The following is a 21,833-nucleotide window of genomic DNA, read 5'->3' as shown; positions in this document are numbered from 1 at the left end:
GCATTGCCTCAATAGCAGGGGAAGGCTCTGGTGGAAGGCAAGGCTGACTGCTTTATAGAATCTACTTCAATCAAGGAGATGTAAGTCATAGTTCCTGGCTGAAGAGGCCAGAGCCAAATTCATGCAAACCACAGGCACCAGGAGGTGCCCTTCAGTCTGACAACTCACTTGGTCCATTCCATAACCAAGGCCCTGAAGAACTAGGTTAGGCTTGTAAGGTTTATTGATAGAGCAAAATTTCATTAAAAGATGTAACAAGCTTAGAATTGGGAGACATCAATATTGGCCTGACCTAGAAGATCCCTCTCCAGGCTGTGAAAAAGAAAGGAAAATGAAGAGTTTAAGCGAGACTGCAAGGGCAATGCGCACAAGCCCAAGCTATTTTTGAGCACTCGAGAGGCACATGCACATACAAATCATTGACCCATTACTTGTCACCCCTCCTACCTAGTCCTTAAAATATCCATTCTTTCTAAATAGTAAAGTGACCTCAGTTTATTAGCCGAGATCGGAGTTATGTACGCAAGCCACGGGCCTTTCAAAATATGTTGAATGATCCAGATCAGCATTTCCTGTCAACTAACTCGACAGCAGACTTCACTGTGCAGGCTGTCACCCTCCCGCGCTGCCATCAGCATGAATTCTTGCACTTTCACATGTGGTCACCGAGTCTGAAACGTGACTGGCAACCCCAGACATGCTGACCACACGCAGTGTGTTCAGACGCGGGGCTTCTGAGTGTGGGGCTGCGTCACGCTTGTGCCTGGACTGAGTCACTTCCTCTGGGTGCTGTGCATTAGGGAGTTTGCTGTTAGTCTCCCCACCCCCACCCACTTCAGCTCGGCCCTGCTGCCTGTTGTGGGTGTTTTGTGCGGCCATCCTCCACTCCATATGCACCCCATGGTGATGACTAGGGGTTTTCATTCCTCTCTGACCCTGCCTCAGACATCCGTCTGTAGTAAAAGGTTACAATTTAGATCTCAGGATGAATGTGGACAGTTCTCCCCACTTCTTTTCACAAATACTCATCAAGCACCCACTGGGCACAGGCACTGTTACAGGCACAGAGATGAGGTAGATAAAACTCCCATCCTTCCGGAAGCACCTGCGCTAGACGGGGAGGCAGAGAAACGTGTGCATGTTTTTGGCCACAAACCAACGTGCCTAGGAGTTACGTGCATGTGTCATGGGAAGGAAGTGGACAGCATCACAGCTGATAAGATGCCTGAGCCCCTTGGCCACCACGCTCCTGAGCAATAGGTCACGTGCAAGAGGTCACTTCATGGCTTAGAGGTCCGGGTCAGGGCCGTGTCGGGGATGGCAGTACCTGACGGAGATGGAGAAGTCCCCTGGGGAGCTCTGGCTGGCCCGGATGATGAAGAAACCAACCTCCTTGGCCATGAGTAAGTTCTCTGCCTGGTGTCGCGAGAGGCCTTCGTGAAACCATCTACCGGGTGAGAGAAAACGACAGGATTTTGGTGAGATGCCAGAGCGATAGGAGGGGAAGTACTGGTAGAGGTATGATAACCCCAAGGAGGGAGGCTGGGGACAGCAGCGGAGAAAGGAGAAAGAGGGGCCAGGCGCTCTGGAAGCCCAACAAATGTGCAGGCGTGTTCAGGCACAGCGACGCCCCCGTCCCCTCCAGGAGAGGCCCGTCCAGCTTGGAAAGCCTGCACCATGGAAATGTGCGGCCGCACCAAAATGGGGCCTTGGGGGGAGTGGCTCGCGCGGGGGGCGGGGGGGGGGATGGGGGGGGCAGCCTCCACTGGCAGCTGCAGGGGGGAAGCTGCGAGGGAACAACTGCAAGGACATCCCTGTGCCAGGCGGACAGGGACCCCTGCAAGCACTGGAGGCGGCCACCAGGCAGAGCTGGGGCGGGCCTGGGCTGGGCTCCCAGGCTGAGCCCTCGGGGCTGGAAGGAGAGTCCCAGGCCAGGGCCCAGCTCGAGCTCTGTGCTCGGCCAAAGCTGCAAGGCACCCGGGGAGCCCTGCACACGCACTTGGAAGTGAGCGAGGCCGGCAGCAGCCTCGCTGTCTACAGAGCAGGCTCCTGGGCCTCCTCCAAAACCAGGCTGGAAAGAACCTTTACTGCGGACAAGGTAACCCGAGGAGAAACGGCCCTTTCAGGGGGGCAGCGAGGGCGGCAGCCTCGGCAGCGCCAGGCCGCATGTCGTCCATGAAAAGGGCCGCATTCCTAGTATTTCCACTGTGAGCTATTTGCCACAAACATCTGTCACAAGCCCTTTTGCCGCAAACACTTTCACCGCATAACTAATGGTGACAAGGCAATTTTGCAGTAAAAAAAAGCTAAAATCACGACAAATGAAAGAAGATAAAATGAAAAAGGCTGTATGTGAATAGAGCTGAAGTATGTGCGGCTTCATGGCAGTGCTGCGCAAATTACGGATTTTATTTTGGGGATCGTCGCCGAGCACTTGTCTTCGTTCTGTGGGAAATGGGGGTTCAGCTCTGTGCCCGCATAGGGCCTCGCTTCTCTCCTCCAATTAGTGTGTTTGAACACAAGAAACCCACCTTGGGGGCCAACCTTCCTCCTCTGGAAGAAATGCTACGTGAAGACCCCAACCACGTCTCCTCTCACTGTACAGACCGCTAGAGGGCTGGCTAAAACTCACAGGCAGTACAGCAATGGGAGGAACTAGGAGAAGCTGTCATCGAGAAATCAGACAAAACGACAACTAGCTTAAATGCACTGTGTGTGGAAGGCAATTGATCGGGTCATCAATGGAGAAACGAAACGAAACAAACAAACAAAAAAATCGAAATCAAACTGCCAACACAGTTGTCTTCTTTTTTATGGCAGTTGATTGATTTGTCAATAAAGAAATGAAACCAAACCAGAGGAAAATAACAATTGTCAACCAGTTATTTATCTTTTTTTTTTTTTTTTTTTTACGGAAAAATTGCCTTCAGCCTATTAGTTATATGTGGGAAAATGTCTGCAGCAAAATGTCTACAGCAAAGACTCTGCTAGGACAGTACCCAGAACGGAGAGGGCCAAGCACTTCCACAGGCCGGGCAAACAGTGGCTACAGCCTCCGGAGGAGGCCAGACACTCTCAACCACCGGAAAGGGAAACAAGTATTTGCGATCTCTCAGCGGCCAAAGGTGGGACTGGGTCCCATTGCTCCCAGGTGGCTGCCCTAATTGCTGCCACTGGAAGGCCGGTGTGTGCGTCCCTTTAAGGTGAATGTCCAACAGGCACGGCTTGGGATGCCTTTGTGAGCAATCCCTGTGCTCTCTAGAACTCAGGAATCTGGACAGACGGGGGTGGCAGGAGGGATGCCCTTATGCCAGGACTGCAGGGGGCGGTGGGGTAGGCTCTGAGGGGCTGGAAGCAGAGGGTCTGGTGATCACTTGCCTAGAGATCCTGCTCAGAGTATTTGCCACAAGCCCTGCAGGGATGTGTGTAGGAAACCTAATGGGGATGGGAACAAGAACGGGACACGCTCCACAGCAGCCACACCTCAAAGGAAATATTTCAGACGATGCAGCAGGCAATGAGGGGATTGTTTAGAAAATACACATTTGTCCTCCGACTGGAATTTGATAAGTGACACTTTTCCAGACTTGCAAAGCTGTCCACACACTACATATTAAATGAGTGGCTAGGGTCGCAATGTTACATATCATTCCAAAGCTATTCATTCATTCAATAGCTTTTATTAACAAGTGCTGGGCCAGCCCTAACCAGTTTGGCTCAGTGGATAGAGCATCGGCCTGCGGACTCAAGGGTCCCAGGTTCGATTCCGGTCAAGGGCATGTACCCTGGTTGCGGGCACATCCCCAGTAGGGGGTGTGCAAGAGGCAGCTGATCGATGTTTCTCTCTCATCGATGTTTCTAACTCTCTATCCCTCTCCCTTCCTCTCTGTAAAAAAATCAATAAAATATAAAACAAAAAAAAAACACACAAAAAAACAAGTGCTGGGTGGGGAGCTCAGTTGGTTAGAGCGTCGTGCTGATATGCCAAGGTAGCGGGTTGGATCCCCACTCAGGGCACATACAAGAATCAACCAATGAATGCATAAATACGTGGAACAACAAATCAATGTTTTTTTCTCTCTCTCAAATCAATAATTCAAGAAAGTGCTGGGCCCTCTTCTGGGCACTGCGGATAAATGGTGAGCAGAAGAGACAAAAACCCCTGCCTTTAGGGACTTTATATTCTAGGGGCGGGGCACACAGTAAACAACAGAGTAGTTCCAATAGGTAGTGTGTCAGAGGAGGATAAGAGCCGAGGAGAATGAACACAAAGAGGAGGGGTGGGGAGTAGGGTGTTTACAATGCCGTGCCAGGAGGGCCTCACTGGGAGGGCGTATTCTAAACTAAAGGAGCTTGGGAAGATGAGGAGAAAGCAGCAAAGGGACAGAAGAGGAGCAGTCAGGAGGAAGGGTGTCCCAGAGCCAAATGAAGAGGAAGGAAAAAATCAAACTGTGCTGAGATGATGGCCAAGAATTGACCACCAGGACTGTATGCAGTTCACTGTGACCTTGATAAAAAGGGTTCGCAGGAGTGGAAGGATTCTAGAGAGTGGGAGCGGAGGAGTTAGAGATGATTAAGATAGACAATTCCTTTGAAGGAGTGGAGTGGTAGCTGGAGGGGGATTTGGGATCCAGAGTTTTTTGTTTTGCTTTGGTTTTGGTTTTTGGCTGGGGATGGGAGAAATTGCAGCGTCGTTTGCTGATGGGATGACTGAGCACAGAGGGAAAGATAGTTGATGTGGGAGAGAGAGGGGAGAGTTTTGCTGGAGCACAGAAGGTTCTTTCCAAGCAGTGTCTGGGCGCAGTGGCAGGAGGTGGGTGGAGGCAGTGAGTCAGGAGCGAGGACTGGAGGGGCTTTTCTGGTGGCTTCCTGTCCCGGGGACCTGGAAGCAAGGCCCTGGGCTGAGCGTGCGGTGGCGGAGGCGCTGGAGGGTTGAGGAGCAGGGAAGGCATGATGTCATCTAGAAGATTTGGGGGGGCTGGTGGCGCGTGGAGGACAGTGGTCAGCACTGGTTCACAGGAGCGCTGCTGCACCTCCCCACTTCGGTTTTCTAGCAAACCTTTGCTTGTTGGCTAGTCCCTGCTGCTCAGACAAGATTAGCTTTCTATCTAACCCTTGTGGTCAGTTCTTGAGACAAATGAGATTCAATCTCGAATTTTCATTTCCTCTTTATGAAGGGAACTTCCCCTTCTCTCCCACTGACTTCTCTTTTTGGTGTGAGCGTGGTTTAAGGAAGGCAGGGAGTGTCCGCACGCCTGACCAGGGCCAGAGCTGTGTGGGATCCCTGGTTAGGAGGGAGGGCTGGGTGGCTGGGAGGTAATGGAGTGCTTTGCGGTAGCTGCTCTTGAAGTTCAATGGCCAACAGTGCCCCCAGTGGAATTCTTGGAAACCCTGTGATTACAATTATAGATGATTTTAGTTTATGAACTTTAAACAGGTGGCATAAAATTCAAAAGAGAATGCAGTGAAATGTAAATCTCCCTCCCACCCCTGGCCTTCAGCTGCGTGGTTCCCTCTCAAGGCAACCATTTTTGACAGTCTCCTGGGTGTGCATGGATAATTTTAGTGACTACTGAGCAGAAAGGGGAGTGTGTGTGTGGGTAGGCCCGTCTCAGCAGGCTGGAAATACTTACTCAGGAAACTGGATGTCTATAAAATTCTTGGGCACATATCCTTCTTGGCTCCCAAGCTCTGCCTTGAACCACTCCTCTTGGTTACTTAAGATCTACATGGAAGAGAATGAAGGACAAAGACACTGTAGGGAGGGCACCGAGAAGCAAAAGAAAGGGGCTGCGGGGTGAAGAATGCTTTTATTTTAGGTTTAGAGAAAATAAACCAAAGAAACCACACAGCTGCCCAAGTGGGGGAGCAGCAGAGCTATCTTCGGGGTTTAGCTTTTCTTGACCCCAAGCTATTTCTGTCCATGAGTGCCAACTACACAGGTGACCCCGCCATGGCGTGGCCTCCCAGACTCAGCACTCAGGGGCTTCCCAGAACCCCTTTCTCTTTCTAGTTTGGAAATTCATGTGCCCCAGACCTTAGCACCTAAGCTCATTGTCTGGGCTGACGGTAAGAAGGCAAGAGTGACTGCTCCATAATTTTTCTTCTCTGTCAGGTAACCAGGATCCTTTTAAAAATTTAATTTGCTCTATTTTTTTCTTTTGAAACAAGCAGATTAAAACATAAATATCCAAGTGGGGCCAGCTTTGAAAACAGTAACTCTTGGTGTTCACACTCCATGTGGTTCACAAACAATTTGGGCATAACTCAAGATATCTAGAATGCCTTTTTAAAACTTGCTTTTATTTTATTTATTTTATTTGCAAACCACATGTACTCTTGATATATATCTTAGCATCAAGACTCTATAAAGACTTCTCAAAATACAACAGTGAAAAAGCCCAAACAATCCCAATAAAAAAGAACAAAAGACACAGACAGCCATTTCATTAAAGAGAATATACAGATGGCAAGGAAGCACCTGAAAAGGTGGTCAATAGTATTAGCCGTTAGAGAAACACAAATTAAGATGACAATGAGCTACCACCACACACCTATCAGAGCGGCTAAAATAAAAGGCGAAGGGAGCACCAAACACTGCCACGGATGCAGAGAACTGGACCACTCCCACACTGCTGGTGGGATTAAACTTGCTGTTAGAGCCAGGTCACAGGCCAAACCAGAAGTCCTGCCTCGCTATGGCATGGTCCTCCCTGGACTGTGATGCCAAATGTTATCACCTACTGTGATTACACCTGTGACTGGCCTGCCTTGGCTCTATGTGACTTTTGGTTATTTTAGGAAACGTTTCACCATTAAAGACAAATATCTGCCCACAGCTCCCCTCTGAGAACGTTTCTATAGTATGTGGCATAGACTCGAGCAATAATTCAAAACGAAGATGGCAGAGAAAGGAGGTGGGAAGAACCTTGATGATGCCATTGAGCCATGGGATCAGCCACCCAGGAGCCCGCCTACTTCTGGACTTTGGATGAAAATTAATAAATCTTTGTTTAACAATGTTTAGTTTCTGTTTCTTGTTGCTGAGAGTGTGTTAACTGATAGGAGTGCTATGATGGAGGGGAAAGCAGAGGATGGATCGGAAAGACTACCTGGAGGAGGGGACATCTGGGCTGTCCAGTCAATGACAGGAGTTACCCAGGAGAAGTCTGATGTCCAAAGAACCACTTCTGGGATATGAGAAAGTGCAGTGCATTCTGGGAGCGAAATGCCTTACTCTGGTGGGAGTTTAGATCGTTGTCCAGAGATAGAGAGAGGGGAAACCAGACACCTGGCCTCAGGGCCCATGTTGACAATTTGAATTTTCATCTTGACATTTATGGGAACCATTGAAGGATGAGCCATTAAAGCAGGGACATCACCCAGTGAGAATGAGAGTTAAGAAAGAGCGCAGGGACGGAGAGGAGGAGTAAAGTCGGGGAAGGAACTGCAGGAAGACTACTGCACACATCCAGGCGAGAGACGGAGGGGATCTGGCCTAAGAAGAGGTGAGGACACATTTTAGAGGAATCAGGAAGCAAAATGGGCAGGGTTTCATGACTGCTTGTGGAGCGAAGGGAGAATGGAGATTCTGGGAAGGCTCCGGATTTCTGGCTGGGGAGACTGAATGGGTGGTGATGCCTTTACTAAAATAGAAAATACAGGAGGAGGAGCAGGTCTGAGGGGAACTCATGGGCCTCAGCTTGCGTGTGGGTGAGGCCAGGTTGCCTCTGGGACCATCTGAGGAGAAAAGCTCAGTGAGCAGTGGGAGACATGTGTCTGGACTCAGCAGCAAGGTTGGGATGTTAGAGTCGCCAGAAAGTGGGTCTGTCCCAGAGATGAAAAGAGAATGAAAGGGAGCAAAGTGACTGAGAAGCAATGATGGCCTTGTTCTACTATCCCTCCTGAGGGGGAGGGAAGGCAACAGCACATTGAGTTTGGAATGAGAGGACCTGGTTTCTAGCTTGGCCCCGTCACTCGCTGCGTGACCTTTGGCAAGTCAACTGACAATCCGAAATATGGGGACAGAAACCCGGGCTAAGGCCTTGATGGGAAGATCAGTTGAGCCCTGTACCTGGACTTCGTTCAGAAGGAGTGTGCTGTTTTTCAAAAATATAATTCTGTAAAATGTGATATTCTTATGAGGGAGGACTCCAGCTCTGAAGGACACAGAAGGGTTTTGTGAGTTCTTTAAAGCGTTCTGTATGTATGTTTTGAGTTGAATCATTTGTTCTGAAGAAATAAAAGTGTGTCCCATAACTAAGTTCTAGAATTGCTGAGAAAAGAAAACTTGACAGTTTCTTACACCAAATGTGGCTATGGTGTCACTAGGGACATGTGGTGTGTGTGTGCGGAGGGGTGTGGGGAGCAGAAAATCTAGGTCAGAAGAAGAAGTAGGAACAGGCAGCAGCGCTGGATCCACATAAAGGCACGAGGACGGTTTGAGGACGGTTCATGCGGGCCATGTCCCCGGGTCTATGGTTTCAGAACCCCTTTCTCCCGTCTCATGGGAATTTGCAGTTTGGCCTGCGTGGCCAATGTCAAACAGGAGAGTGGGCAAGGATGAGGTGAAAGAGGCCATTTGGAAACTGGCTCTTCATGGGAAGAACCACATTCTGTGCTTAGTTCTCTGACCTGAAACTAGCTGTCATTTTAGTAATCGTGGCTCACACCCATCCACCTCCTCCAGCGACTGAAAGATTATCGCACGATGCTGGCCCCTTCTCCCCACCACCTGGGGTTCAGTCTGCTTGAGACTGTGTTCCCGGGGAGGTGAATTTACAGCCTATTTTTGGTGTCTAGAAGACAAGGCTTTAAAAAATCCATTTTCTGCAAAGAAGAGTATTTGGGGGGAGGTGGTTTCCTCCTGCCGTTGCGGGGGCCCCAGATTTCCTGTGCTCATCTCTCCATCTACTCGGTCCCCCCTATCTCTTGTCCCCATCACGGAAACCTGAGCAAGGAGTTCGGCCTGAACACGGGAGGTCTGACGCTCCACTTTACCATGTCTTCATTCTCATAACACTGCCTACAGGACACGCTGCTGGTTCCATGGCCTGACGCTAAGTCAGATGTGGGATGAGGACGAAACGTACGGTTGGGAGAATTTTAAAATTGGATGGAATTACTGCTCTTAGAGGCATAGCAGGAATGTGAAATATTGAAGTAAATGACACAGGATTAAATTAGTGCTTTTAGGCCGCTGTTTTAGTAGGAAGAATTGGGGTCGGATTAGATGTACTGCAGAAGCAGATAGACAGATTGACAAATTCAACTGGTGCTGTGTAGCTGCAGGTCCCAGGTTTGACACCAACACAAAACACCGGGCGCCCAGCTTGTCAAATGCTTCTCTCTCAGGAGAAGTGGGCTCCAGTCACCTGGCAGGAGGTCTCTGTTCACCATTCTGCGACCAGCACCTAGTGAGCACCTGCTGTTTGCACGGAGGTGCTGGGAATGCAGAGGAGAACAAGCTGGGGCCTTTGCCCTGCCTGGGGACTCACAGGCCGGAGGGGGTGGCTTGGTGGCGAGCTGGGCAGACCTTTTTTGTACCTTCTAATGAAAAAGTCTGTTTAGCCTTTTATTTAGCTCTAAAGGCCAAACACAAAAGAGCATCCCGGGAGGGAGTTGCAGAGTCTGTCAAGAAATGGCTTTGAAAACAATGGTGAGGCTCCCCGGCCGTTACTCAGCTCTGGGGGGAAGGGACAGGCTTTGAGGCCATATGCAGAGGGTCCCACAGGCAGGGCCACTAACCCCCATGCGGCAGACATTCTGTGAAGCTCGGCCAGAAAGCCCCTCTGCTTTTCTCTTTCCTGCACAGCTGCAATGGACAGAGTTTAAAAAGAAAGAGGAGTTCGGCCTTCTGATGGAGTTCCACACGAGCATGCAGAAATGCAATCTAGCAATTCAAGAAATGTGCACAGAGCACCTGTTTGGGGCCGTGATTTGTACTAGATGCTGGGAATATGCAAAGACGGCATGGCTCTGCTCTCAGTGAGCTCACAGAACCATGGAGGGGTCAACTATTCATTCATTTACCACCTATGAGGGAGGGTCACCTTTCTGCTGTTCTAAATGCTGAGGCAGACCCAGCCCCCGCCCTCACAGAGCTTTGTCCTGTGGCCAACACACAAATGGCAATCAGGATCCCACGGGGCGAGGACAGCAACCCGAGGTGGATGTACAGGCACATCAGAGCACGGACGCTCGGCCTGCCCATAAATGACTGTCATGTGAGGCGGGATCATAAACGCCTTGAATAAAGTGCCTGTGAAATGCTGTGGAATCACTGAAGAGGGAGTACTTACCATTGGTAATTTTCCCAGAGCAGTAGGAAGCGGAAGGATTGGTGAGGGTTCTGGGGCAGAGGTGGTCAAATGTGTGTGTGTGGGAGAAGGGCATTTGGAGGATGGGGAGAGCATGAGAAAGGGTGGTGTGTATACTGTAGTGTGTCCTGGGGACATTAGTACACAGAGATGTGTGTGTGAGTGTGTGAGTGTGTGTGTGTGTGTGTGTGTGTGTGTGTGTGTGTGTGTTCATGCATGTGAGCATGATGAAGCTGGGGCCAGACGGTTTAGATTTCAACCAATTGGTAATGTGGGACCATTGAATGCTTCTGAATAAGGAAGTGACATGATCTGATCTGTCTTCCAGAAAGATCCCTCCGGGACTAGTATAGAGAATGATTGAAGGAGGAAGATACAGGAGGTGATGAGGTCAGTCAGGGGGCTGTGGCCGTAGTCTGAACAGGCAGAGGCAGCAGGAATGAGTAATACTAATAGTACTGTGGCCACTTACTGAGCATCCGCTTTGGGATGGGACCATTACCTCTGATCTGTCCCACAGCCCTGCAAAACAGATACGGCTTCCACTTACAGAGGACACTGAGGCTCAGGGGGGCAAGTGACTGGCCCAGGCCGCATAGCTAGTAAGCTGGGATTCAAACTCAGATTTATCTGGGTCCAAAGTCCATACTCCTTTTGACTGCATCGGTTCCTCTCTAGCAAAGAAGGGGATTGCTTGAGAGATATCATCGAAGAAAAGTATTCAGAGCAGAGGACAGTGCTTGCATGTCAGACAGAACTCCATTCAGATCCGGGAGAGGGAGTTAGCAGTGTCACACTCTACTACAGGCACTGTGGTAGGATCATTATATTCTATATAAGGACATCGCTGGTGGATTTTAAGGGAGCGTTGGGGGTGAAAGTCAGATTCCAGGGTTCCCGTGGAATGAACGGGAAGGGAAGGAGTAGAAGCACCAGCATAGAGAATCCATCCCAGTATTGGCAGCAAAAAAGAGGCAGGAAATTGGAAGCTGGATTGAGAAACGGAGTTGAGGGAAGTGTGTGTTTTTTTCCTTTTAACTTTTCTGGAGAATAGGGAAAATTTAAACAAGATATTAGGCTCTCTTTGCCATGAGAGATGAGTCATATGTTCACAATACCCATAGGTAAGGGAGAGATTGCTCACCAGCTGGCAGACCCTTCTGTGACCTTGATAAGATCCCAAAGAATTGAAGGTCACCTTTTCCTGAGTCAGCAGCCAAAGGACATTTTGACCTTGAAAAGCTCTAACATCGAAGGCACAGTTTTTTGCAACCACCTTACCAGATCTTGCAAGGTGAGAACAGCTAGAAGGACAAATATTGGGGGTGTTCCAGTTCCGAACCAAGTCATCCTACCTGGTTTGTGCTCCACAGACACTTTCTAAGTCACCTCTCACGTACCGACACGTTTCTTTCTACAACAAGCATAATTCTTAGCGGTGAGACAATGTGGTCTCCGTGCTGGTGGGAGCCAGGGATCAGGATATCCAGAGGCGCTCTGAGGCCAGGCAGGGGGATATTGGCATCACAGACTCCCCAGTGGCCTCTTGAAGGCCACTTTTACTCTTTTGCACAAAACAGGGGCTACGATGCAGAGTCTGCCAGTGTGAGGCATGAAATTGGGAAGAGGTCCAAGGCCTCTTCAGCTTAGCGAGTGGCCACTACAACTCCAGTGCAGGCTGGGTGTGCGTGGCCTTGGTTGAGTCCTGTTTCCACCCACACCCTCACCTTGTAGCCCCAGCCCTGCTGGGTCTCACAATGTGCACAGAATTCCACGTGGGCTTGCTCCCTTCTGAGCTTCAGCGTAAAGCCCAACTCATCTTCACTACATCCTAATAACTGATGTTGCCACACTGCCTACAAACCCACCTTTCACGGTGGGACCGCTTCCTCCCTCACCTGCGCTCCCGAGCTCTTGGATAAGAGCATTTACAACAGCCCTTCGGATGGACTGGTTTCCCCTCCAGAGACCACAAGCACCTCGGGACAAGGATGATGTCTTATGCCAACGGCACTCCATCCCCTGGGCTGGTAGCTGGCATAGAGGTGCTCAGAAGGAACCCTTTGAGGTGAACTTCTGTTTTGGAAAGGAACTGTGTGTGATTCTTTAGAAACAAAGGCATGTATTGTTATTTGAAGTCAGTGGCCAGACAAGAGTAACCTGAACTCCCCAGGGCGCCCCTGGGCCTCACATCACCTACCTTCAGAGTATCTCCAGCGTGAAAGCTCAGCTCATCCTCGCCCGAGGCGGTGAAATCAAACTTGGCGATGGCTTCCATGCTGTGAGGAGAAGCTGGAAGAAAAAGAACGTGGTCATTGTGCCATTCTGCTGGGAGAAGGGCAGCAGCGCAGACGGTGCTGGGTAGCAGTCTGAGCAGCTGGTAGGCGAGTGGTCCACTGTCTCCAGGCTGGAGAGCGAGGCGCAGGCGTACTGTGAAGACTCTTGTTTTTGAGAAGAGTCTTGCTGGAGCCTTTGGGGCCTGCTTCCTGGCATCACTCTCTGAATCCCCAGATGCCAGGAGCAGGACACGAAAGCCAGAGACTGACTCTCTCTTCATCTCCCTTTGCCTGGCCCGGCCTGTCACCATTTCTGGGGCATCTCCATTTCCGGTTGATAAGGAAGGAGACTTGCGATCATCTCTAACTTGAGGCCTGAGGGGCCGGAAAGACTGTTCTCTAAACACAGTCTGGTCCGAGGCGGCCCCTTGGCAGCTATATTTAACCAGGTGGTGTGAATTAGACAGATGCCACGGCATCTTTTACATCTGAGTCATTTAAGAGAATTAGACAGTGCTGGCCAGTGGGGACCTTCAGGTCCTTCTGCATGTTTGAGAGTAGGAAGCTTTCTGGTTTTAGAGTTGGGAGACTCGATTAGTCAGCTTCCTAATTTATGTTATTAATATTGTGTAAGCCAAGTACATTTGGAAAAATTTCATTTTAATACTTCTGAATTGAGTTAAAATATTGACCCCTCCTAGTAACAGATGAAACCTGTGTAGAGATAAATAGGTCAGCCTACAAATGAAATAGAGGTTTTTGTGTTTTTTGTTCTAGGAGACAGTGGGGATGTAATAGAAAGCTGAGACCTGATTTTGTTGGTGAATGGCTGCAAGTAACTAGCCTCTTGGAGTCTCAGTTTCCTCGTCTGTAAAATGGGGGTCATAATATTCAACTAGTAAGAGGGTGAAATTAAATAGATGCAAAACGTTATAGAAGGTAAAGCTAAGTAGCATTTTTGTTTTAAAATAATCTGAGGGAATGAATTTATCCTCAGCAAAGGTAGGCTGGCTAACAGCAGCACAAGTTTTCTTCTCATCTCTCCCATCTCCTAGAACTTTTCTCATTGAAATTTGATATTTATTCTCCGTGACCCTCAAATCCTTTGGTCCTCTGCTAAGATGGCTTACTGTCAGGACATGTTTTGCAAAATTTACCCCAAGTCCGAAACCCTTCAGGTTAGGGTTTCAAACTTAATTGGCTTTCAGTGACCAGTAAACTGGGACCAGTAAATTGTCCCCTCAGTGGAGATTTCTGCCTAAGTGACAAGATTTGGGTAAATAAGGAAGAAAGGCTGCCCCTGGTGGGAGGGTGCAGCGGCCGTGATCAGGGGATTAGAACCGCTACTTCTGAATTTAGTTAAAATATTGACCCCTGCTAGTAACAGAGGAGACCTGTGTAGTGGTGATAGCAAGGGGCTCAGCTCTTTGATTTTCCACATTTGCTTGGTCGTCCAAAGGTAATTTGTAGAGATGACTATTACCAAATCCCAAAGAAAGATATTAAGCAAAAAATATTCCAGGAGCCAAAGTAAAATGTCACTGCTGTCTGAGCTCTATCACACGTCAAAATGATTTTGAAAGCACAAGAAAAAAGTATACTTTTTGTACACGTTCTTCAAGATCTGTCTATCGAAGGCAAATTAAAATTTTTGTGACCTAGGATAACCCACTCAACAGGAAGGCCTATTCTGCCCTCCTTAGTGAGTGCTAAATGCCTTTGAGGATTTGATTCACTCCATTACTTTAACATCCAAAGCTTCCCCTAATTAAGGCCTTGCCTCTAGTTGGCACCACATTAAGATGTGGTGTCTGAGGGTCACCCTCATGGTATCAACAGTGGACACTGGTCACTTCAGGAGATCAAGTGTCAGGTGAATGGTCCTGAAAACCAAGATCCCATTTCCATGCAAATTTACCTTAATGAGCATGATGGAGACAAGGGGAGTGCAAATGCTAACCATATTAGAAAGTCACATAAATTAGAGATGAAAAGAATATTCAAGGCCTGCTCTAGAGGTGACCTTGAGCTTGGGAAGATCTTTCCTCCATTACATGTAACTCCGATTACACCCTCGGCCCAGGCTGGCTGTAAGTCACTTCAGAGAGAGGGCTGAGGCGGAAGCAGAATTGCCTCTGAATAGGGGCACTTTTCTCCTTCCCCCACGAGGCAGGTGGCTGGCTTTCAACGACACAGCCACATCACATAGCTCCCCTGCTTATCATATTAATCCTGGCTCAGAAGACCCAATTAAACAGGCCCACTCTTCATGAAATCACTTTGAAAACATTTGTTTGCATCCCATTTCCATTTGTGAAATGAAATCTGTTCAGCTGCTGTTTGGTAGGAGGGAGCTGTTCAGGGGGGAGTGAGGTATGCTTTGTTTTTGTTCAAATCACAGGGCTTTGCAAATTCTTCCCTTGATTTTACCATTCTCTGCCTCCCTAATAGCAGAGGATGGTACATGTGCCACCCCTGGAGGCCCGTCTCCTGTTTGATCATAGAAATGCGTAAAAATGTATATCTCATTCCTCTATAGCCATTCGTTTTAATTTAATTTGGGAAAGTTTAAAATTGCCACCAGGGAAAAATAAAACTGAACTAATGTAGTTTATTCAATATTTATCTCTTTGTTTTATAATCTGTACCCACCACCACTGCATACTGCATCTGGGAAACTATATATATCAATATATGATAAAACATGGTAGCAACACTTTTGAGATAGAAAAGAGGAAAGAGAGAGATGGGGGTGGAGATGAATATGAAGGGCGAAAGAGAAGCTGTTTCTAGAATTAGAATTCAAGAGTGCAATGCCTTCTCCATGCTGTCTGCAGTAACAGTGCTACTGACCTCACAGGGAGAAGAAGACAGAGCCACCCTTTCAGAGGACCTCCCAGATGGATTAAATGTGCTTTCCCTGCCAGTGATGAGCTTTAGAAATGGCTGAAATGCTATCTGCCATAGCCTGCGAAGGAGAAGTGACAGTTTCCAGGGGCAGGTAAGCCATCTCCAGCAGCCTCCCCCTGCCCACCCCAACCTGGCGACAATGCCATTTATCCAGGAACCCTACCTCCGAGCCGTGCAGGGCTCCTGTCCCTGCTGCGACCTCTGTTTCTCCCCAGCCCTCTGCATCTGCCTCACTCCCCCTTCACTAATGGCAGGGAACAGCCATTAGCAGCCCCGCGACACAGAGCCGCCTCACCACAGGGCAGCGCGGCACAGGACTCCCCACGCACGGGTTTCTCTGCCCTCGCATTTCCATTCAAGCTTCTTTTACCACCAAAGAACCTGACAAAATATTCAGACTAAATACCAGGAATGTCTCTACGTCTAAAATAGAGTGCTGTGAAATATCCATCCTGAATTGATGTCATTTACCTGCATATGAATACCTGGTCACACATAATGTCAACACATATAGCAATTTTGGTGAAATGCAGCGGATGAAGCATCTCCTCTTCTGTAATTTCCAATACTGCTCTAACAACAAAGTCATGTGATATGAAATTAGTTCGATTTTGCAATAAGAGCTCTTGCAACAAAACTCTCAGCCTTTCCCCCTCTGTCCTTTAGCAACTTAGTATCTGGAGCCATTAATAATTTTTTTTTTAAATCCAGAAGGCATACAGAAACCTTTTCAAATTTTTTACATGATTTGTTCATGCAGATGTAGTTCTATCAAAAGACCTCATTTTACCTTAAGATATTTGTTGCACCGTAACCTCTGTGCACGGCTGTGCTTAGAAATTTCTAGTTCAGTTCATGAAAAGCTGTAAAACCAATCTGTATCATGTACCAAACTGATTTAAGGTACATCTACATGTTTATTGGAAAGAAAATCCTTAACTGAAAGCCAGAATAAGTGGATGCGTTCAGAAACACATGGTTACCATCAAAATGGTAAGAAACTTCTTAAAAGATTTCAGCTCCTCCTAAGATAGCTATGAATAGTCAAGGTTTCTGTTTTATGCATCTCTTAACAAGAGCAATTGCGTAACACCAGAAAGCTGTCTGAAGATTCAGGCTCAAGGTCCATCGAAAGTGGGAGCCGGGTCCTAAATGGAATCAGTGACCCCACTTCCTAATTTCCTGGGGAGAGTTCTAATTTGAAGATCATATGACTTGCCCCAGTTTATATTGTAATTCAGTTAAGATAATGCCTTGAGGGGAAAAAAGGGAGAAACACTGCTTTTTATAAGACTCTTAAACAACATGGGGGTTAGGTTCCAGGACCTCCACAGATGCCAAAATCTGAGGTTGCTCAGGTCTCCTAGATCAGTGCGTACAGCAGGCCCTCCACTTCCGTAGACTCCTCACCTCAGGTCAAAAACTGTACAGACATTTACTGAAAAAAACACACAAAAAAACCCCACAAAACAAAAAAACAAAAAACAACACACAAAACAAAAACCCACATATATATAAGTAAACTGGCACAGTTCAAACCTGTGTTGTTCAAGGATCAACTGTATTGCTTGTAGCATATTTATTAGGACATTAGCAACAAATATAATTTTTATAAATTTATCTTGTGCATCAAATAAAGTGACAGAATAGTGAGGAGTTAACACAGAATAGTGAGGAGCTAACGTTTTAGGTTTTGGGCTGTAGCTACGAAGAGGAGCTTGGCTAAAAGTGTAAAGTTGTACCAGCCATTGAACTTCCCTTAAGGCAGACCCTTGGAAGCCACAGCCTTTCTATTTTTTAGGCAAAGCCCCTCCTGGAGACAGAGCATTTGCTGCCCTCAGGAACTGATGGGTCAGCTCAATGACTTTCCAGAAATAGGAAACCTTACCCTGTCAGGAAAAAATTGTAGCTAAGCCTCACTGTACACAATAGCTCTGTTCTTGAAAAGTTATTATGAATAGAGTATTCGTAAATGAACCATATTAGCATACATATGGAAGCTCATTCCATAAAAGAACCCCCATGGTGAATCCTTTTACAAAGTGAAAAGGAAAATTTGTTATGCAAATCACTACCCTTTAATTTACCTCTTTTAAAGTCTGGATTTTCCTGCACCTAAAACTGAGCACACCTGTATAACCCTTGAGGCACCTCACACCCTGGGTTAATCAACATTCGTTTTCCTCTTCTTAACTCTCAAAACCCTTTTTAAAAACCTGGCCTATTGATATATAGCTTTTCACTTTGGAGTATAGACTGGGAGTGGGCAAACGGTTTCTGTAAGGGCCAGAGAGTAGATATTTTTGGCTTTGTGGCCATACGGTCTCTACCACAACCACTCCACTGTGCTTTTGCAGCCCAGAAGGCAGCGGGAGAAGAGTGAGGGAATGGGCGGTATCTATGAATGATCAAATTCGAATATACTTTCACATGCCCCAAAGTATGATTGCTCTTTTGGTTTTTCCACAACCATTTAAAAATGTAAAAACCATCTTAGCTCGTTCTCAACATGATGTGATGGGTTGACTTGGCCTACTGGCGACAGTTTGCCAATCCATGGCATAAACGTTCTTATCCGTCTCCTGTCTCTCCTAATCGTTTGTAAACTTGAGGAGAAAGGCTGTCGATTAGTGGACAAAGTGTAGGCTTAGGAGTTGATGGGCCTGGATTTGAATCTTGGATGTGCCATTTACTGCTCAAGTGCCCCGTCTCTTCACCCATAAGACAGCAGTAACTACACTTACTTCATGGGGTTGTGTGTTGTGTGTTCATGTGTATAAAAACCTTGGCACATAGTAGATATCCAACAAATGCTAATAGTAGCTACTGCTGTTATTTATTCTTAGATTCCCTACAATACCTGGCCAGGGCTTAGTAGGCACTTAATACATGTTTGCAGAGTCAATAAAAACATGATAAATCATCTGCCATCTGAGGTACAACTGTCATTGATTTCCTAGGGGAAGGGACAGCAGATAAGACCCATTTACAAAGATAAATTAATTTCCCACTCAAAGGTGCCCTGACTTCTCAGCAAACACAGCCAGAGATAATGAAACACACACCCACACTAAAGGTCTGGTTTCTTTAATCCAATAGAGGGCAATGGTGCACCCCAAACCGACGATTCCATCTTGTAACTTTTCTTTGTGAGTCCCTTTATCTAGACAGGTTTCCCAATTATGCTCATTGTCTTTTATGCATTTGGAGGCATATAAAGTTTAACATTTCAAAGAGTCTAAAACCCATAAAATACAGAATTGCTTAGATGGAAAAGAATTCGAAGCCATCTGCTCCTACGTTTCCTGATGCTTAAATTCCCTCTGAGTTTCCAGAAAAGGTGGTCCCTGTACATCTCAAAGTGACTGGTCCCTCACTCCTGCTTTTGACTCCAGGTTAACGGTTTGTGTTGAAACCCCTCTCAGTTATTTTCAGGGCCCTGTTCCTCTGTCCCATGTCCAGTAAAAGGGGATAAACTCAGGGAGAAAGGCTCCAGTCCCACTTGTAGGGTTCAGATAAAAGAACAGAAACATATAGTAGGTTTCAACATAAATCATTAACCTTGAAAATTCATAAGCATAGGATGAACAACTACCTATAGTTCACCTGTCAGCCGCTGCTTAGACTTCTCCAGACCCAAACAAATCCGTTCTGGAAAAGAAAGTGACAAGAAGAGAAGCAAAAGGCTGAGGCTGGCCAAGAGATTGAAGGCTGGCCTTTTCTCAGTGTGAGTTCTCATCTGACAACGGTTTTGCTCTATTCTAACCCAGCAGAATCGCTGCTTACAGGAGACCTCTTAATCAGCGGGCCAAGTTGGAAATGTTAACCTTCTCCCTGAATGTCTAACAAGGCTTACATATATACATATATATTTTTTACTGTGCTTACTCTTGAATTATCTCTAACTCATCCTCTAAAATAGAGACCCTCAAATCCTTTTCTAGTAAGATCCTCCTTCTGGGTTCTCTGGGGACTCAGCTCCTGGGCCAAGTGCAGACGGTGAGGTGGGAGCTGAATCATGGCAGTGGCAACCCAGCTGGCAGGTAGCCATGAACTTGGGAGTGGCCTTCAGGGGTCTCTGCTTTAAACCATTTCCAACCAACAGTTCCTGTGCTTATCTGGACCTCCCAAGTCAGAGGCAAGACCATTTCTTTTGGGGCTCAGGATCCCCGGGGCATAAACGGCCTTCTCAAGAGGATCTGGCCTGTTTCCACAGATGCTCCCTCCATGGGATCTAAACATTTCTGATTTCATAGCAACCAGAGTGAGTCAAGACAAGCGAAACATACGCCGCCACACCATTTTTGGTTGGTGACTGCGATTTCAGTACCCTTGGAGAGCCTCCACTTTATACACTGAGTGGCCAGATTATTATGATCTCTGAACACATAATAATCTGGCCACTCGGGGTGTGTGTGTGTGTGTGTGTGTGTGTGTGTGTGTGTGTGTGTGTGTGTGTTAGAGGCCCGGTGGGGTCCAGTTAGCCTGGCCAGGGGGAGGGGACATGGGCGGTTGGCTGGCCTACCCGCAGGTCGAACTCCTGGTCGAGGGAACAATTTGCATATTAGCCTTTTATTATATAGGATATACACTGAGTGCCAGATTATTATGCGTTCAGAGATCATAATCATCTGGCCACTCAGTGTATGCTTTTATGCACACAGGACATTCTTACTTTCCTCGTTCCCTGGCGACTCCTTATTTCCCCTCCAAAGTCCCAGGAAAGCACAAGTCCCCTTGCATGACAAGCGGGTGAACCCAGGGAACTAGAGGGGCCCTCCAAACCCTGTCTGAGAACAGCAAGCAGTTCCCGGCGGCTGATCTGCTAATGCCAGTCGTGGCGGCCACAAGGAGTGGCTTATGAAAGAAGCCTTCAGGGCGGTCCCCATCTTTCCGTGTGTGTGTGTTCCCCACATAACACTCATCCTCTGGCTGTCCGCCTCCATGGAATGCAGCCACAGAGCTGTGTCTGGTGACCGGTAACTAACGGGCAGTGGGTTTTTAGGTGTGCTGTTCTCTCCTGGGGCGGCTCAGGCTCCGCCCATCGGCTTCCTCAGTGAGGCTGGCTTTACACACCCTGACCTGACTCTGTCTACCAATGTGCCTCCTGCAGACCCTCTACCAACCTCTTAGGGTTTCAGTCCCACCCTTTGGCCTTGTCTTGAGATTTCTTCCAATTTTTCCAATAGGAACCATCTCTTCAGCTAAAAGGCACTTGGTTTCTAGGCTTGGAAGCCAAATAAAAATATTTCAAAGACTCACAGACACGCTGTGCGCAACTGGAGAGCTCCTCTAAATCCTGTGTATCCTTATTTAATCAAATTGCTGTTCTGCAGGTCCCTGTCTGCCACTGTGGATCAGGGAGATCCCACTGGTCTCAAGGATGCTGCCCTCTTTTTAAATTTGTTCCTCTTTTCCTGCTTAAGGTGTTTTTTTTTGGGGGGGGGTGGGGGTAGGGGCAGGATAGTGAGAGGAGGGGATAGAAGAGGAAGGGGACAAATCGGGAGATTGTCCCTGTGCAGGTCCCCTCCCCTGGGGAGCAGCCTTGAAGTTGAGTGATGCCCAGATGAAGGGTCACTTGCTCTTCCTTTTTCTGATTTATTTTTAAAATTATTTTTTTGTTAAAGCATAGCTGACATACAATATTATATTCCTTCTCTGATTATGTATCACCTCATTCTTTTTTAATCAATACCAGTCTGGCTTACAAAACATAACTTTTTCTAAAGTTCAAATGTTATTTGTCCTCAAATTCTTTGTTAGAAAAAGATCTTTGTCTTTAAGTGTAGTGTACATGTTCCATCAAACTCAAGCACATGCCATCCTTCTCTTCTTAACTTGCCATTCTCTGCAAGGTAAGGCTGCTGGCAACGGTGCAGGTCCCTGCGACCTGGACCTCAGGGCGACCTGCTTCCAATCTCAGATCTCATTGGTAGCTGGGGAGACAACTTCTCCATGCCTCAGTGTTCTCATCAGGCATCCAGATCATAATCCTCTCCCCACAGCACTGTCGGGAGGAGGATGGAGAATGCTCGGCTCTTCCTTGGCGTTTGACAGTTTAGTGTCTTTCTCTAAAGCATCTCTGCTATCTACCCCCCTTTCTTGCAGAGAAAAAAATTTCAAAACTGTTTATAAAAAGTGTATACCCACTAAGCATATACAGTCCTCCTTTTCAGCTTCTCAAGTCCCCGTTATGCCTCACACCCCTGGCTAGTACCAGCCTCTCTCTCCTCACCACGGAGCCCTGGCCGCAATGTCATAGGAGGGTACAACACTCTTGTAATCAAGACAATCCAGCGAGTGAAGAGGAAAGATGGCACTAACAGAA

General features: G+C 47.5%; 1 protein-coding gene across 1 annotated transcript in view; it reads right to left on the bottom strand.

The window, feature by feature from the left end:
* GRAP2 (GRB2 related adaptor protein 2) overlaps positions 1-21,833 on the bottom strand; it is a 65,089-nt gene that overhangs the window by 7,872 nt on the left and 35,384 nt on the right. The window contains exons 2-4 of the mRNA XM_080660386.1: positions 12,520-12,611; positions 5,634-5,725; positions 1,328-1,447 (exon numbers count right to left, since the gene is read on the bottom strand). Of these exons, the coding sequence (XP_080516512.1) occupies positions 1,328-1,447; positions 5,634-5,725; positions 12,520-12,597 (290 nt within the window). The 5' untranslated portion in view covers positions 12,598-12,611. The remainder of the gene's footprint in view (positions 1-1,327; positions 1,448-5,633; positions 5,726-12,519; positions 12,612-21,833) is intronic.

Source organism: Plecotus auritus (assembly GCF_963455305.1).
Source record: "Plecotus auritus genome assembly, chromosome: 3".
NCBI classification, from domain to species: Eukaryota; Metazoa; Chordata; class Mammalia; order Chiroptera; family Vespertilionidae; genus Plecotus; species Plecotus auritus.
The sequence above is the reverse complement of the archived record's forward strand: the minus strand, read 5'-3'. Positions and strand labels throughout refer to the sequence as shown.